The 16,713-nt window shown below is 38.2% G+C and overlaps 1 protein-coding gene across 2 annotated transcripts in view; it reads left to right on the top strand.

Moving 5' to 3' along the window:
* The window catches only part of ssbp4 (single stranded DNA binding protein 4), a 413,236-nt gene that overhangs the window by 35,683 nt on the left and 360,840 nt on the right, over positions 1-16,713 (top strand). For both annotated transcript variants that reach the window (XM_062039061.1, XM_062039062.1), the window contains exon 3: positions 238-315. In XM_062039061.1, the coding sequence (XP_061895045.1) occupies positions 275-315 (41 nt within the window). In that variant the 5' untranslated portion in view covers positions 238-274. The remainder of the gene's footprint in view (positions 1-237; positions 316-16,713) is intronic.

Here is a 16,713-nt window from a genome sequence, read left to right as displayed (position 1 = left end):
ACACACACACACACACACACACACACACACACACACACACACACACACACACACACACATTATACATAAAGATGAAGATTAGGCCCCTCCTACACTGTTATATAATCATGTTTTGATGGCGGCTGGTGAAGCTGTCAAAAATATTCCTGGTTATGTCATGATGACATCACCAACGTTCAGACAAGGTTGGAAGACTACAGTACAGCTTTTAGATATTTATTTTCTTTCTTTTTACAGGTCACCTTGAATTAAACATGAGTTTGGTTTGAGTTTAATGAAGTGCCTTCACCAAATTAGACTGTACACCCTCATACTGTAAGTACACAACTCCTTTAAAAACATCAAATGTTGTGACTTGTCCAGGGAAAACGCTGTATGTCCTGTTTTTTTTTTCATTTTATCCGAAAGTCACAAGAAGTTATTTTGGGGGGTGAAATGATCGACACATTTTTGGGATGTGTCAGTACAAAAACAGGAAAAAAAAGTATTTTTTATTGGATTAAACCAAAAATAATTTTCTTGCCCTTTCTTGTTAAAATAAATAAATAAATAAATAAAAATACCGTATACTTGAGATAATTTTATCACCCTCTTCCCCCAACAAAAATTTATTTTTCATGCCTTTCAAATAAAAATGAAAAAAACAAACAAAAAAAACTGTCATTTTATCTTAAAACATATTATAACTTTTTTTCATTAGAGCTTAATGAAAGCACATCCTGCGGCCCAGAAAGGGACAAGCGGTAGGAAATGGATGGAAGGACAATAAACATATATTTTTTTGTTGGGAGAATGGGTGATGAAACTATCTGCAGTATATATATGTTCAACACATTTAGTGATTAGTCCAATGGAAAACCCCTGCCTCCAAATGTTGTGAGTTTTTAAATTGTTAAATTTTTTTTACCAGAAAGGCAAAGAATAGTGTTTTTTTGTTTTCGGGTTGAAAAGATTTGCACATTTTTGGAATTGTCCAATTAAAAACCTGCATCGCCCAATCATAGTATTATATTTGACTAAACCATTGTCATTTTGACATGCTGTATTCTTGGACAAACCCAAAAATGTGCAAAACTTTTCACCCCAAGAACAACAAAAATACTTTTCTTTGCCTGTCTAATGAAAACATTGAATTAAATAAAAAAATACCATTGTAGATATTTCTATCACCCTCTCTGCATACAAAAATAATAATACAAATAATTGGAATGCCTTTTAGATTAAATTTAAAAATATTTATGTTAAAACATGTTACTTTTTTTCATTTTAGCAGAAGTGCATTAATATATATATATATATATATATATATATATATATATATATATATATATATATATATATATATATATATATATATATATATATATATATATATACACACTACCGTTCAAAAGTTTGGGGTCACATTGAAATGTCCTTATTTTTGAAGGAAAAGCACTGTACTTTTCAATGAAGATAACTTTAAAGTAGTCTTAACTTTAAAGAAATACACTCTATACATTGCTAATGTGGTAAATGACTATTCTAGCTGCAAATGTCTGGTTTTTGGTGCAATATCTACATAGGTGTATAGAGACCCATTTCCAGCAACTATCACTCCAGTGTTCTAATGGTACAATGTGCTTGCTCATTGGCTCAGAAGGCTAATTGATGATTAGAAAACCCTTGTGCAATCATGTTCACACATCTGAAAAAAGTTTAGCTCATTACAGAAGCTACAAAACTGACCTTCCTTTGAGCAGATTGAGTTTCTGGAGCATCGCATTTGTGGGGTCAATTAAACGCTCAAAATGTCCAGAAAAAGAGAACTTTCATCTGAAACTCGACAGTCTATTCTTGTTCTTAGAAATGAAGGCTATTCCACAAAATTGTTTGGGTGACCCCAAACTTTTGAACAGTAGTGTATATATATATATATATATATATATATATATATATATATATATATATATATATATATATATATATATATATATATATATATATATATATATATATATATATATATATATATGTATATATATATATATATATATATATATATATATATATATATGTATATATATATATATATATATATATATATATATATATATATGTATATATATATATATATATATATATATATATATATATATACACTACCGTTCCAAACTTTTGAACGGTAGTGTATATATATATATATATATATATATATATATATATATATATATATATATATATATATATATATATATATATATATATATATATATATATATATATATATATATATATATATATATATATATATATATATATACACACTACCGTTCAAAAGTTTGGGGTCACATTGAAATGTCCTTATTTTTGAAGGAAACGCACTGTACTTTTCAATGAAGATAACTTTAAACTAGTCTTAACTTTAAAGAAATACACTCTATACATTGCTAATGTGGTAAATGACTATTCTAGCTGACCTTCCTTTGAGCAGATTGAGTTTCTGGAGCATCACATTTGTGGGGTCAATTAAACGCTCAAAATGGCCAGAAAAAGATAACTTTCATCTGAAACTTGACAGAGTATTCTTGTTCTTAGAAATGAAGGCTATTCCACAAAATTGTTTGGGTGACCCCAAACTTTTGAACGGTAGTGTGTGTGTGTATATATATATATATATATATATATATATATATATATATATATATATATAAAAGTGTGTGTGTATATATGTGTATATATATATACAGTATATATATATATATATATATATACATATATATATATATATATACAAAACCCCAAATCAGTAAAGTTGGCACGTTGTGTAAATCGTAAATAAAAACAGAATACAATGATTTGTATTCAATTGAATAGACTGCAAAGACAAGATACTTAACATTCAAACTGGAAAACTTTATTTTTTGCAAATATTAGCTCATTTGGAATTTGATGGCTGCAACATGTTTCAAAAAAGCTGGCACAAGTGGCAAAAAAAGACTCTCTCTGAACCTTTTGATGATATTACGGACCGTAGATGGTGAAATCCCTAAATTCCTTGCAGTAGCTCGTCGAGAAATGTTGTTCTTAGACTGTTTGACAATTTGCTCACGCATTTGTTCACAAAGTGGTGACCCTCGCCCCATCCTTGTTTGTGAATGACTGAGCATTTCGTGGAAGTTGCTTGTAAACCCAATCATGGCACCCACCTGTTCCCAAATAGCTGTTCACCTGTGGGATGTTCCAAATAAGTGTTTGATGAGCATTCCTCAACTTTCTCAGTCTTCTTTGCCACTGATGCCAGCTTTTTTGAAACATGTTGCATGCATCACATTCCAAATGAGCTAATATTTGCAAAAAATAACAAAGTTTTCCAGTTCGAACGTTAAGTATCTTGTCTTTGCAGTCTATTCAATTGAATATAGGTTGAAAATGATTTGCAAATCATTGTATTCTGTTTTTATTTATGATTCACACAAAATGCCAACTTCACTGGTTTTGGGGTTTGTGTCATATATTATTCATTCTTGGTGTTATTTGGATTTAAAAAAGTCAAACTTTGGAGGTACAGGTTTTTCATTGGACATTGTTTGAAATTTGTTATTTTGCCAAGAAACATGGATTGATTTCTGTGAAATAAGAGACAAATTACAATAAAATATACAGCATTGTCACCAAAAGGGAATGAAAAAAAAAGCAGCAGTCAGAATTTAAGGGCTTTATGATTGATGCTCTTTTGGAGCCTGAAAAGGAAAACATTACAGACTCAAAGTGCCTAAAACTGGCCTGACATGCAAATTGTGGCATTTTCGATGAGAATTTGTTTGTTGTCCCCCTAGTTTTCTTTGTCAGCCCAAAATCCCGCTGATATTTGCCATAATCCTGCCAACTGAGAAAAAAATACATTACCTCCTTGGCGGATGTGAAAATAAACATGAGTTTTCTATCGAATCTACAGTAAATCTGCAATCTGTGATGAAAACAAATAATAAAGGAACGGTCCAATCAGAATGGACTGAGCGATAAGACCACAGCAATAACATATTTACGCTAAGCTTGGATAAGATGGGTCAACTAATCTACTGTATATAAAGGTCAAAGGGCACCATGTAAAGTAAAGTAAAGTAAAGTACTTAATAGTATTTGAAAAGCCTCCGTACTTTAATCTATGTGCTCAGTGATAAACAGATGAGACATACGGTATAATACACACTACATGAACTATGTATATGAAAGCATGTTGTACCATGCTTATTAGAGATTTCAATATTGTTTTGTAATCGTTCAACTGCCTGGTGGATATTTTGGGGGCTCTCGGGTCAAGCTTTCATCAAGGATTTTCTGTATTGGGCCATAAAATGAATTGATCCCAATCTTCCAGCAACGCGTAATATAAGAAAACGAAAACAAACAGCTTTACTCGCGGGTACCCTCGTGGTCTAATGTTTGTAATTTGTTGCGGTAATTGAATTAGTGGAGAGGGAACGTGATGAATCAAATCAATTAGATTTCACTATGAAAGCATAAATCATACGTTCGCAGTCTTATTATCAGCCTTGAGGTGTGCATGTTTGTGTGTGCGTCAGTGAGAAGATATGCGCTGCATATCATGTTTACATGGGTGTCCTCAATTTTTGCACATAAATGCGTCCCCTATGGGTTGTGCTCAAAATGCTTTGGACAGTGATGGGCAAGCTACTTGGAAAATGTAGTAAGCTAAGCTACAAGTTACTGTCGATTAAATGTAGCTAAGCTACAGGGGACGCTATCCCCGGAGAATTGTAGCAAGTTACTAGGGTTGTACGGTATACCGGTATTGGTATAGTACCGCGATACAAATTAATCATATTCGGTAGTATACCGTCTCTAAAAAGTAACGGTCCACCACCCCCCCGGCCCGTCGTCGTCACATCATGTCATTGCTGGTTTACGAGCAGACTAGCATGTTCGGCAGTGCACAATCACGGAGTACTTACAAGCAGACACAGTGTGTAGACAGAAAAGGGAGAATGGATGCATTTTGGCTTAAAAACTAACAATAAAGGTGAAGCTATAACACTGAAACACCCTCAGGAAGAGGTGCTTTAAGACATGGCTAGCTAGCTAGCTAGCGGCTAAGTCCACCCGCAGTCGGCAGCGTTTTAGCTACTTCTAAATCACTAATCCTCGCCTCCATGATGACAAATAAAGTACGTTTCTTACAAGTATCATCCCTGCAGGACGACGAATCATGCATTACTACACACCGTAGCTCACCGGCGTCGTTCCTGAATGTGAACGAATGCCATTGGTGGATCTACACCTAACATCCACTGTAATGATACCAAGCACAGAAGCGTATCTAGTCGATACTACTATGATTACATCCATATTTTTTAGCATCACAAAATCTATTTATTTATTTATTTTTAATTTATATTATGTTTATAAACTCAGGAAATATGTCCCTGGACACATGAGGACTTTGAATATGATCCTGTAACTATTTGGTATCAGATCGATACCTAAATTTGTGGTATCATCCAAAACTATTGTAAAGTATCAAACAACAGAAGAATATGTGATTATTACTTTTTAACAGAAGAGTAGAAAGAACAAAAGACAAAAAAACAGTATCTATCTATATTGTGACAAAAAACAACAACAAACAATGACTTGTGTGTTGTTTGGGAACAGTTGGTAATGGTTATGCGCAGTAAAACTTTTCATGAACTCAACTCACCTTAATGTGTGTTCCTAAATTTCTGTTGGACGTCTTAGATGAAGAGAGCAGTTATTATTTTGGTTCACAGAGTAAACAACTAAAAACTAAGGTTTGTGGCATACATTTGCATACACTTATATAAATATGGTTACGGACATGCATTATTGTGGGTTTCCTGTACGTTCATCACTAAAGGACAACTCTAATCTGCTGGAGAGAATTCCCCTGCCATTTTTTTTAAGTATGTTTCTTATTTTATAAGTCAGCTTGAAGCGTCCCTCTGTCTCCGACCCCCTCGTCGTCATGTGACATGAGTGTGTGTCTGTTAGGATTTTGCTTACTTGTTTCGATGACCCGCCTATCTTGCCTCTGATTGGCCTGTCCGAGATATTTTGCCCTAACCTTTGCCAATTGTGACTCATCACACTGGAGTCTGATAATGATCACATTTTACTTGTAATCTAAACAGTCAGCTCGAAAAAAATTTGATTTCGAAAAAATCTGATTCGGTCCACTTTGGTGCATTGTAAACGTTGTACAGCAAGCACACCCGTTCCTAATTGTTAACTAACTATTTGATGGATTATTTCACTTTTGTTCTTGCAATGTCCCGAATTAAAATAACTTGTGCACGTCATCTAACGTCTCTGCATCTATCGGGTCACGCTGCCAGCAACTAACAGGCAACACAGTAGCGGTGCGTGTTTTGTCAAATTTTTACCCTTTTGTGTGCGTAGAAGTAGAAGTAGAAGATTTATTAAACAAATACATGTAATCATGTGCTGTGTGTCCTGGTAATCTCATCACATTAATCACATAATGGGAACAATGGGGACCCCATGATATGAATTTGAATACGGGAGCGTTTGTGACGGTATATGTGAAGTTTGTGTCAATGCAGCGCACACGTGAGAGCTGGAGAGCGAGTAATGAGCGGCATAAGCGTTCACAGGCGGTAATTATGTGTAATTTTCCAACAGCAGTCAAATTAAATCCGGCCCAAACAAAACAAAGAGGGCACGTTTTCGTTCGGCGGATCATGTACATATATGAGCGAGAGAAACATGGAGAGGGGCGGTTTTTTTTATCTCAAATGATTCAACTAGTAGCAACTGATATTTGGTATGGTGATGTCACTTCAGTCCTTCTCTTCATTCTTGACCCAGAGAAGACCACGATGATGATTACAGTATATGCCATAGTAATCCAACTACACCACATGTGTCAAACTCAAGGCCCGGGGGCCAGATCCGGCTCGACACGTCATTTAACGTGGCCCACGAAAGCTTTGAAATAATGTGCATACTTCATCTTTGTTACCAAATGTTTTCATAGTGTCCATTTTGACAGAAAAACAATTATGTAACACATGAAATGTCATATGTTTTAAAAGCCTACTGAAATGAATTTTTTTTATTTAAACTGGGATAGCAGATCCATTCTTTGTGTCATACTTGATCATTTCGCGATATTGCCATATTTTTGCTGAAAGGATTTAGTAGAGAACATCGACGATAAAGTTCGCAACTTTTGGTCGCTGATAAAAAAAACCTTGCCTGTACCGGAAGTAGCGTGACGTCGCAGGTTGAAAGGCTCCTCACATTTCCCCATTGTTTACAATGATGGCCGCCAGCAGCGAGAGCGATTCGGACCGAGAAAGCGACGTTACCCCATTAATTTGAGCCAGGATGAAAGATTCGTGGATGAGGAACGTGAGAGTGAAGGATTAGAGTGCAGTGCAGGACGTATCTTTTTTCGCTCTGACCGTAACTTAGGTACAAGGGCTCATTGGATTCCACACTCTCTCCTTTTTCTATTGTTGATCACAGATTTGTATTTTAAACCACCTCGGATACTATATCCTCTTGAAAATGAGAGTCGATAACGCGAAATGGACATTCACAGTGACTTTTATCTCCACAACAATACATCGGCGAAGCACTTTAGCTACGGAGCTAACGTGATAGCATCGTGCTTAACTGCATATAGAAACAGACGAAATAAGTCCCTGACTGGAAGGATAGACAGAAGATCAACAATACTACCAAACTCTGGACCTGTAACCACACGGTTAAGGCTGTACCTCCTAGCAATGCTGTTGCTAACGACGCCATTGAAGCTAACTTAGCTACGGAACCTCGACAGAGCTATGCTAAAAACATTAGCTATCCACCTACGCCAGCTCTCATCTGCTCATCAACACCCGTGCTCACCTGCGTTCCAGCGATCGACGGCGCGACGAAGGACTTCACTCGATCATCGATGCGGTCGGCGGCCCGTAGACGGAGGAAGTCAAGGTAGTCACGGTAGCGCGTCTGCTATCCAACTCCAAGTCATCCTGGTTGTATTGCTGTAGCCAGCCGCTAATACACCGATCCCACCTACAGCTTTCTTCTTTGCAGTCTCCATTGTTAATTGAACAAATTGCAAAAGATTCACCAACACAGATGTCCGCAATACTGTGGAATTTTGCGATGAAAACAGAGCCGTTTGTATTGGGATGCAATGGTGTCCGAATACTTCCGCTTCAACCATTGACGTCAGGCGCAAACGTCATCATACATAGACGTTTTCAGCCGGAAGTTTCCCGGGAAATTTAAAATTGCACTTTATAAGTTAACCCGGCCGTATTGGCATGTGTTGCAATGTTAAGATTTCATCATTGATATATAAACTATCAGACTGCGTGGTCGGTAGTAGTGGGTTTCAGTAGGCCTTTAAACTTTGATATATACACAAATATTCAATTGTTATTGGTGTGAATCTTTGGGCACCTCGCCATCCGATTCCGATTCTTGGGGTGAGGATTTGATTCATAATCGATTCTCGATTCCACACGATTCTCGATTCAAACTGATTTTTGCAATGTATTTTTTGGTATAATAATAACAACACAAAGGGGACGGCGTGGCGCAGTTAGAAGAGTCGCCGTGCCAGCAACCTGAGGGTTCCTGGTTCAATCCCCACCTTCTACCAACCTCGTCACGTCCGTTGTGTCCTTGAGCAAGACACTTCACCCTTGCTCCTGATGGGTCGTGGTTAGGGGCTTGCATTTTAGCTCCCGCCATCAGTGTGTGAATGTATGTGTGAATGGGTGAATGTGGAAATAGTGTCAGAGCGCTTTGAGTACCTTGAAGGTAGAAAAGCGCTATACAAGTATAACCCATTTACCATTTAACACTTTAACAAAACAGCTTACAGGTTACAAAACCTCCTTTTGGTTGCTGACATATGACACATACGCGCACCAAGTAAGCATAGAGATGGTCTAAACATTTTTTGTCATTATTTAAATTAATTCGTCCCCAAAAAAAATAAAAAATTGATTTTTGAAAATTATTGATCAATTTACTATCGAGATAAATAAAAATCGAGATTCGGATGTGGAAACAAATATTTTTTAGCACCCCTAATTACTATATACCGTATTATAGTTTGTAAAAATAACAATAAATATTTAAATAAATATCTGCTCGTCACCTTGACTTACGATTTCAAAACAAGTTATCCATCAATTTGTAAGTACACAAATCAAATAACCAAATGCATAGGCAATTGTACAAAAATACAATGAGGCGATTATACTTTTATATTTTACATTCACTGTTACTGCGATGTGGCCCTTGATGAAAACAAGTTCGACACCTCTGAACTACACCCTGCCATTTTTAAAGGTACTAAAGTAGTACACTTTATGATGGATACTGCTAAAAATTTTTTTTTCTGCAGGTCATTTATTTAAATGTCTATTAAAATAACCAAAAGCATTTTTCAATCCATCCATTCTATACTGCTTGTCCTCATTAGGGTCACGGGTAAACAAGCTGGAGCCTATCCCAGTTGATTTTGGGTGAAAGGCGAGGTACACCCTGGACCAGAGCCGCGTGTAGAGGGAGTATGGCCAACTCTGTTTCAAAGTTGGCCTTAAAATGGCACCCTGTAGTCACGGGTGGCTTTTGACCAATCATTCAGGACAGGCTTGAGCAATTATTTTGCCACGGTGGACCAAATTTAGAGAAAAAAATGTGTCTGGGGGCCGGTATATCTATTTTTAGGAACACTAATACAAAACCTCACAATAATGTCTGATTGAATGCTAAAAACATTACGACAGACCGCCTTAAAAACGGAATGGAATTTAAAAATTTTTTTCTGAATGAGACACCCAGGATGTACATGAATATAAAGAATGTGGGATTTACAATATGAAGAATAAAACACTAAATATTGACAACATATGAATGTCACACCCCCTCTCGATCGACATATTTTACAATCAAGCGAAACGCAACACAATTGCAACAAACACAGCGAAATATGAACGCGAAGGGTAAAAAAACCCACCTTCTATCTGATACATCTGATATATCACTAAGCTTTAGAACTTTGTTGTAAAAATCTCCTTCCGCAACTGTCCCTGACACCCGCATTTCAGGCTGACACTCTGTGGAAACGCTCCCCAGCCACACTGATTGGTGCCTCGTCTGAGCTGCTGTGACTTAGATTACCATAGTAACTAGTATATCATGCAAAAGCGCAGATTCCAACCATTGAAATACTTTGTATAGTTCAAGACTTACGGTCATTTGAAAACATCACTGCACATCATAATGGCAGCTACAGTTTCCATCTTAAAGATCTAAAAAAATTATTTGGGAAAGTCCGGCGGGCCAGATTGAAAAACTTAACGGGCCTTAATTTGCCCAGGTCTGATTTAGGAGATTCTCTGGCCATACTCTCTTTGATTGGTCAAACGCCCCTCACATGGATACAGGGCATCATTTTGAGGCCGACTTTGAAACTGACTTGAACACCTGCCGCACAAAAAACTACAAATGTGCTGACTAGCTTTACGGTATACGTCACTCCCCCTTTCCCCATTCGTTAAAAAGACGAAAGTGGATGTGAACGCCCACGTGCCGCCAGGAAACTAAAAGAAGAAGAAGAAGAACGCTTACGTGCAAATAACTAAAGAAACGAAAAGTTGTGCCTGAGGAGACAGAAATACGAAGAGGGAAGACACCCGGATTAAAGGACAACCAAGGATCAACATTGCCCTGGCTTTCATTTGCTAGTGTGAGCTCAAAGATGAGATGGGATTTTTGGCTGATGCTGCCTTGATTCTATTTCTGCTGGATTTGTAAATAACTTTTGATGCTCAAATCTAAAGGATAATGCTAATGTTAGCTATGGAAAATTTGCATGGTAGCGATAAATAACCACCAGTTTGTATAAAGAAAAAACAATGCGATGACCGCAAACCGCAAATATAAAGTTTGGGTGAAATACCGTATTTTTTGGACTAGAAGGCGCACTTAAAATCCTTTCATTTTCTCAAAAATCGTCAGTGCGCCTTATAACCCGGTGCGCCTAATGTACAGCATAATTCTGGTTGTGCTTACCAATCTCGAAGCTATTTTATTTGGTACATGGTGTAATAAGTGTGACCAGTAGATAGCAGTCACACATAAGAGATACACCAGTAAACGACACCAAAACTTTAAATGTTCCATTGAGAATACAGAACATTACACACGGCGCTCAAAAATCTGTCAAAATGTTTTAGTACGACTTCGGTAAGTTATGAAGCCGCACCGCTTGATGGATTGTCAGCACATTAAACATACCAGTATTATTATGGTGCGTGTAAAAGGACCTCAAAATCGCACCTATTAGCAGACGTTATGTGGCGTTTTGTTTCGCAATATTATGCAAAACCAACTTTTCTTACCTTCTGGTACCTGGTGATCTGTATTTGGGATCTGCATAAGTACTGAAAATGTGCGCGCATCCGCCATTGTAGTCCGTGCCGACACCGTAGTTGATAAGCTTCTTCTTTTTCTCTACTTTCTTGTTACGTGGCATTCATCTTCCGCTGTTGCCATTTCTTATATAAAGTAGTGTAAAGTTCTTACTTATATCTGTCAGTAGACTAGCTATCAAAGCACTAATAACTGTAGTGAACATAGACATTTTATAAGGGTACGCAGCATCGAGCGCTACTGCCTACTGGCGCTGACGAGACGCGGGGCCGCCATCTTGGAGTGGTGATCCGCTCCACTCAGTGCAATTCATTTGGCAGGAGCAATGAACTGTCAGCGCATTTAATTCATCTTACCTCACTGAATACCACTGATTTTCACACGTTTTTTTGTCATACATGTAGCTATGATAAAGGACACATGTTTTGGCGTGTTTTATTATTCATAGTTTGCTTAACAGTAATAGAATATTCTTATATGCTATAAGTGACCAGACGTCCGAGATCAAAACTGGGAATATAATCCCAGAGAAGGGGGAAAAAAACGGTCAGCTATTTTTAAGTTCAAGAAACAATATGATTAGGTTATATACACATGCATATATCCTACATAAAAATTGGGTTGGAAAGCTAGACTAAATTTAGACTTGTATATTACTGTATAGCCACTGTCCATCGGATTGTCTAGTTAGCTAACATATATTACCACCCCCCCCTACACAATCTGTACTGTGGTCCTAACTTTTACCCCTGTTGGCTTTTACAATCGTTATCTTCATCATTTATTTCAACTTTATGTTATTCAAGTATGACATTTTTAAATTTAATTAATTTAATTGACAAGCAATTCTATTATGGTCATACTCTTGTTTGCTAGCGGCTACGATTTCAGTACTATTGAAGATCTTTGCTCCTTCTCAACTCTGTGGTAATATTCTTTTCACAAAATACAACCAATAGTACGTTAATGTTAAATCTTACTTGTGAAAAGTAATCCCCCGGTTCCTATTTTCAACAGTCCTCTCATTTGAGCAGGAAAACGCTGAATACCATCTTTGTTTTCTACCTGTCAACTGTCAGTTTAGGCTGCTCGCCGGCTTCTCATCACCACTTCAAGATGGCGGCCCAATTTCTCGCGTCACAGCAGCCAACGCTGCGTCTACTTATAAGATGTCTATGGTAGTGGGTTTACATAATTCACCCATGGAACTTTAGGTTATTAGAGGGTTCCGGTCGGACAGTTTTTCACGGGACACATGTCTGACGTTGATGTTGCATTATTGAGCCACGGATGACGAGATGCTGCTCCGTTATTGATTTAAGTAAAGTCTGAATGTCATTAAAACAGTTAGCTTCATCTTTTGACACTTCTTCCACGCCCGTCTTTGCACGCTACACCGCTACAAAAAAGATGACGTGAGAAGACGCTGTCGAAGGTGAGCCACGTAAATAGTCAGTCAGTCTACACCAGGGCAGCTGTGGCTAAGAAAGTAGCTTACCACCACCAGGTGTGACCGAATGATGGGTTCTCACTTCTCTGTGAAGCGCTTTGAGTGTCTGGAAAAGCGCTATATAAATCTAATCCATTATTATTATTATTATTATAAGACCGCCCACAAAACAGCACATCCCGAAGAGACGCTCAGAAAACGATTTGAAAGTGGTCTGTAAAACATAATCTATGCAACATTTTGACCAAAGAACCACAATTACATGTTATGTAGACCACAAGATTGTGTTTTTAAATTTAGAAAAAAAAAAAAAAGACTTTTGTATGAAAATAGACCTGAATAGACCCGCTCATCGGCAGTGCGCCTTTTAATCCGGTGCGCCCTATGGTCCGAAAAATACGGCATGTAGGTTCCTACTGTGGAAAGATCAGTAACACTGAAACATTCAGGTATTATGGTGTCATTTTGATGCTACATGCGCTAGTCCTCATGGGAAATGTGGTCTTCCTTCAGGCAAAACACTACCGTTTTGGTGCACTGGTGCCGCCAGAATCAACCAAAACTGAAAGTTCTTCAGTGGAGATTTATTAAAACCCCAGCATTTTAAAGCGTTAGTTTGGACACTTATCTGATTTGTGTTACAAAGAAGATGAAGACATGCTTATCAGTAGGGGGAAGTGTCAACAATGAGACCACTATGCTGCTGAATATGTCGAAACGTGCACCCCTTTTGTGTGTCTTGTTTTTCTGGCCAATCAAGTCACATGGTGGAGCTGTTATTAAACCACTTGAGTCTAATTTCTCTCACAGCTCAATCTCTCTCTGCAGAACGCCTGCTGTAACTTTAGGGTGCTTAGCCATATCAATCAATCATTCAAAGTTTACTTATATAGCCTTTAATCACAAATGTCTCAAAGGGCTGCACAAGCCACAACGACATCCTCGGCTCAGATCCTACATAAGGGCGAGAAAAACACAACCCAATGGGAACAACCTGAAACCCTGTAAGTAGGGTTGTAACGGTACACAAAAATTTTGGTTCGGTACGTACCTCGGTTTAGAGGTCATGGTTCGGTTCATTTTCGGTACAGTAGGAAAACAACAAAATATACATTTTTTGGTTATCTATTTACCAAATTTGTAAACAATGGTATAACATACATATACACACAGGGTCCATTGCCAGGGTTAATGTGGTCAACATATATAAAATAAAAACTAAATAAGATAAGGCTCAGAATGGTTTCTTAACAAAACGTTTCTACATATAAAGTGCTTTTTTTGATTGATTGATTGAGACTTTTATTAGTAGATTGCACAGTACAGTACATATTCCGTACAATTGACCACTAAATGGTAACACCCCAATAAGTTTTTCAACTTGTTTAAGTCGGGGTCCACGTTAATCAACATTAAACTGCCTCAAGTTGTTGCTCAGATTAAATAAAATGACAAAACTTTTCTTCTACATATAAAAAGTGCAACATTAAACCGTTTCATTTCAAGTCAACTCAGCCTCAGATAAACTTTTCTTCCCCCCCCCCCACCCCCCCAGCCTGGCTACCTTGGCAGTAAGAGGATATATGGGCTCATTGTTTTCCACCATAGAAGTGGGTCAAAATCTAGTTTTTAATGCAATATGGACTTATATCTGCTGCTATAAAAACATTTGTTATTGCTTTAGCCCTGCCTGACTCCCCGAGGAGAGGCTGCTTAAATGCGGAAGTGACGCTTCAAATGGGTTAGCATGTGTTATGAGAGTAGCGAGAGTGCGGGGAGTGGCTAGTGTTTTGTTGGATTGGCTGTGTGCAAGACCTCAATAAAGCCACGATTTGCAACTAATCCCTGGACTCGTCATTTACCCTGGAGTCCGGAGCTGTGGAGACCCACTGCCGGGTAGAGTGAAGGGTATTGTCCCCGAGAATACATCGGCCCTGGAGGAGTGTCTCCCCTGTGCTCCTCGACTACGGTCTGGGAGCCGGAAGCAGGAAAGGTGCAACACATGTTTGACGTGTTGTCAGAAGCAGCTGCTGAACAATGTCGGCAAACCTCCGTCCTCCATTGTTGTATCGCGCAGCCAAAGTGTTCCCAAACGGGAGATCTTAACGAGGCAGGAGGGTCTTCCAGCTCTGGCTTTTACATGTTGTCCTAGCCCGGTCGCTGCTAGCATGTGTACTCGTTCGGTACACCTCCGAACCGAAACCCCCGTACCGAAACGGTTCAATACAAATACACGTACCGTTACACCCCTACCTGGAAGGGACCGGCGATGTGGGGACCCCCTCCTTGGGTGACCGGTGCAATGGATGCCGAGTGGATACGGTTAATAATGTCAGAGTCCAGTCCATAGTGGGGCCAGCAGGGGAATCTCTTGCATGGAGACAAGTCGGGGCGCCGAGACGTCACCAATGACCACCGTCCTCCGTGGAGGCTGATCCGTGGTCACCTGATAAGCTCTTCATGCAGAAGAGGGGGGCAGAGCAGAAAGAGAGACGGCAGATCAACTGGTGTAAAAAAACGCTAGAGTATACAAATTAGTTTTAAATTACTTAAATGCTTCTATCACCCAAAAAAGTTGAGGACTGACAAAAATCTGACAACAATTGGTAAAAAGAAACTAAAAAAAACCATGGCCGTCAGGCGGGACTTACAGTTACTTCTTTGTGAGACATTATGTATGCTAGCATGTTTTTCAAAACATTTAGGGGCGCGCCATAAATAGGGCACGACAAGACGTCTAGGATCTATGGATTTCTACGGGTTTTGTACACAAATCCACATGAGCTCTGAGAGAAGTCAAACTTGTTTAAAGGTCACAGACAGTTCCAAGAAGGATTTGAGTCCTAGCTTTGAGGTAGAAGAATAAAGTGGTAGGTTGAAAACGACAGCGGTGTGTGTGTGTGTGTGTGTGTGTGTGTGTGTGTGTGTGTGTGTGTGTGTGTGTGTGTGTGTGTGTGTGTGTGTGTGTGTGTGTGTGTGTGTGTGTGTGTGTGTGTGTGTGTGTGTGACTCATCTTGTTTCTCTGAAATTCTGAGTTGGTGTGTGCGTTTCGGTGACAACAGAGCTGCCATGACAACTCAAATTGATATAAAAAAAAAAAAAAAACTATCTTGTTTGTACTCGTTTTATTTTCATGCTCTTCAGGTGTGAAAACTGTTTTATCGTGCAATCTTACGCTTTTCGTGACGTGCGTTAGGGTAGGCAGGTGCCACATGTCATGGGGGACCCAAAAAAACATGGAATAAATATAAATATTTCTTCAATAAACTGTGTTATAAATGTATTTTCTGGATGATTAGAATCACTTTTTTAACATTTACTCGAGTAAAAATCCCTATATTTGCGCATAAAACGATCATGAGGCTATGCGTGTATGCGTAGAAGAGAATAAAGAAGAGGGCGTGGCTTACTGCTCCTCCGCCTGCACGATGTCGCTAAAATAATGCTTGCAGATACATTTTTACACAATGAATTTATAGTTTGTACACTGTATAATCTACAACCTGGTTATTTTTTTAATGTATGTGTGACATTATTATTCTTGATAATCGAACTTTAAAATAGAGAAAAGGGAAGGTGAAGGCATAGGTCCTCCAATGCCTCAGCAGTACTCTAACTCGCCACACTGGGAGAAGTGGGGGCGCTCTAGCTAGCAGATGCATGTCTCTCCAGCGGAAGTCAGTCTTTAAAAAAAAATAAATTATTATAACAAACATTTTTAATTGGGTAAGCCAGCGTTTGTGTTTTTTTTTTGTCGTCACATGCAAAAATGTTTTATTGCTTGGAATTTAATTAAATGAATGTGTCTGCCAATATGG

Source organism: Entelurus aequoreus, linkage group LG27 (assembly GCF_033978785.1).
Source record: "Entelurus aequoreus isolate RoL-2023_Sb linkage group LG27, RoL_Eaeq_v1.1, whole genome shotgun sequence".
NCBI classification, from domain to species: Eukaryota; Metazoa; Chordata; class Actinopteri; order Syngnathiformes; family Syngnathidae; genus Entelurus; species Entelurus aequoreus.
This window is presented reverse-complemented; position numbering and strand designations above follow the sequence as displayed.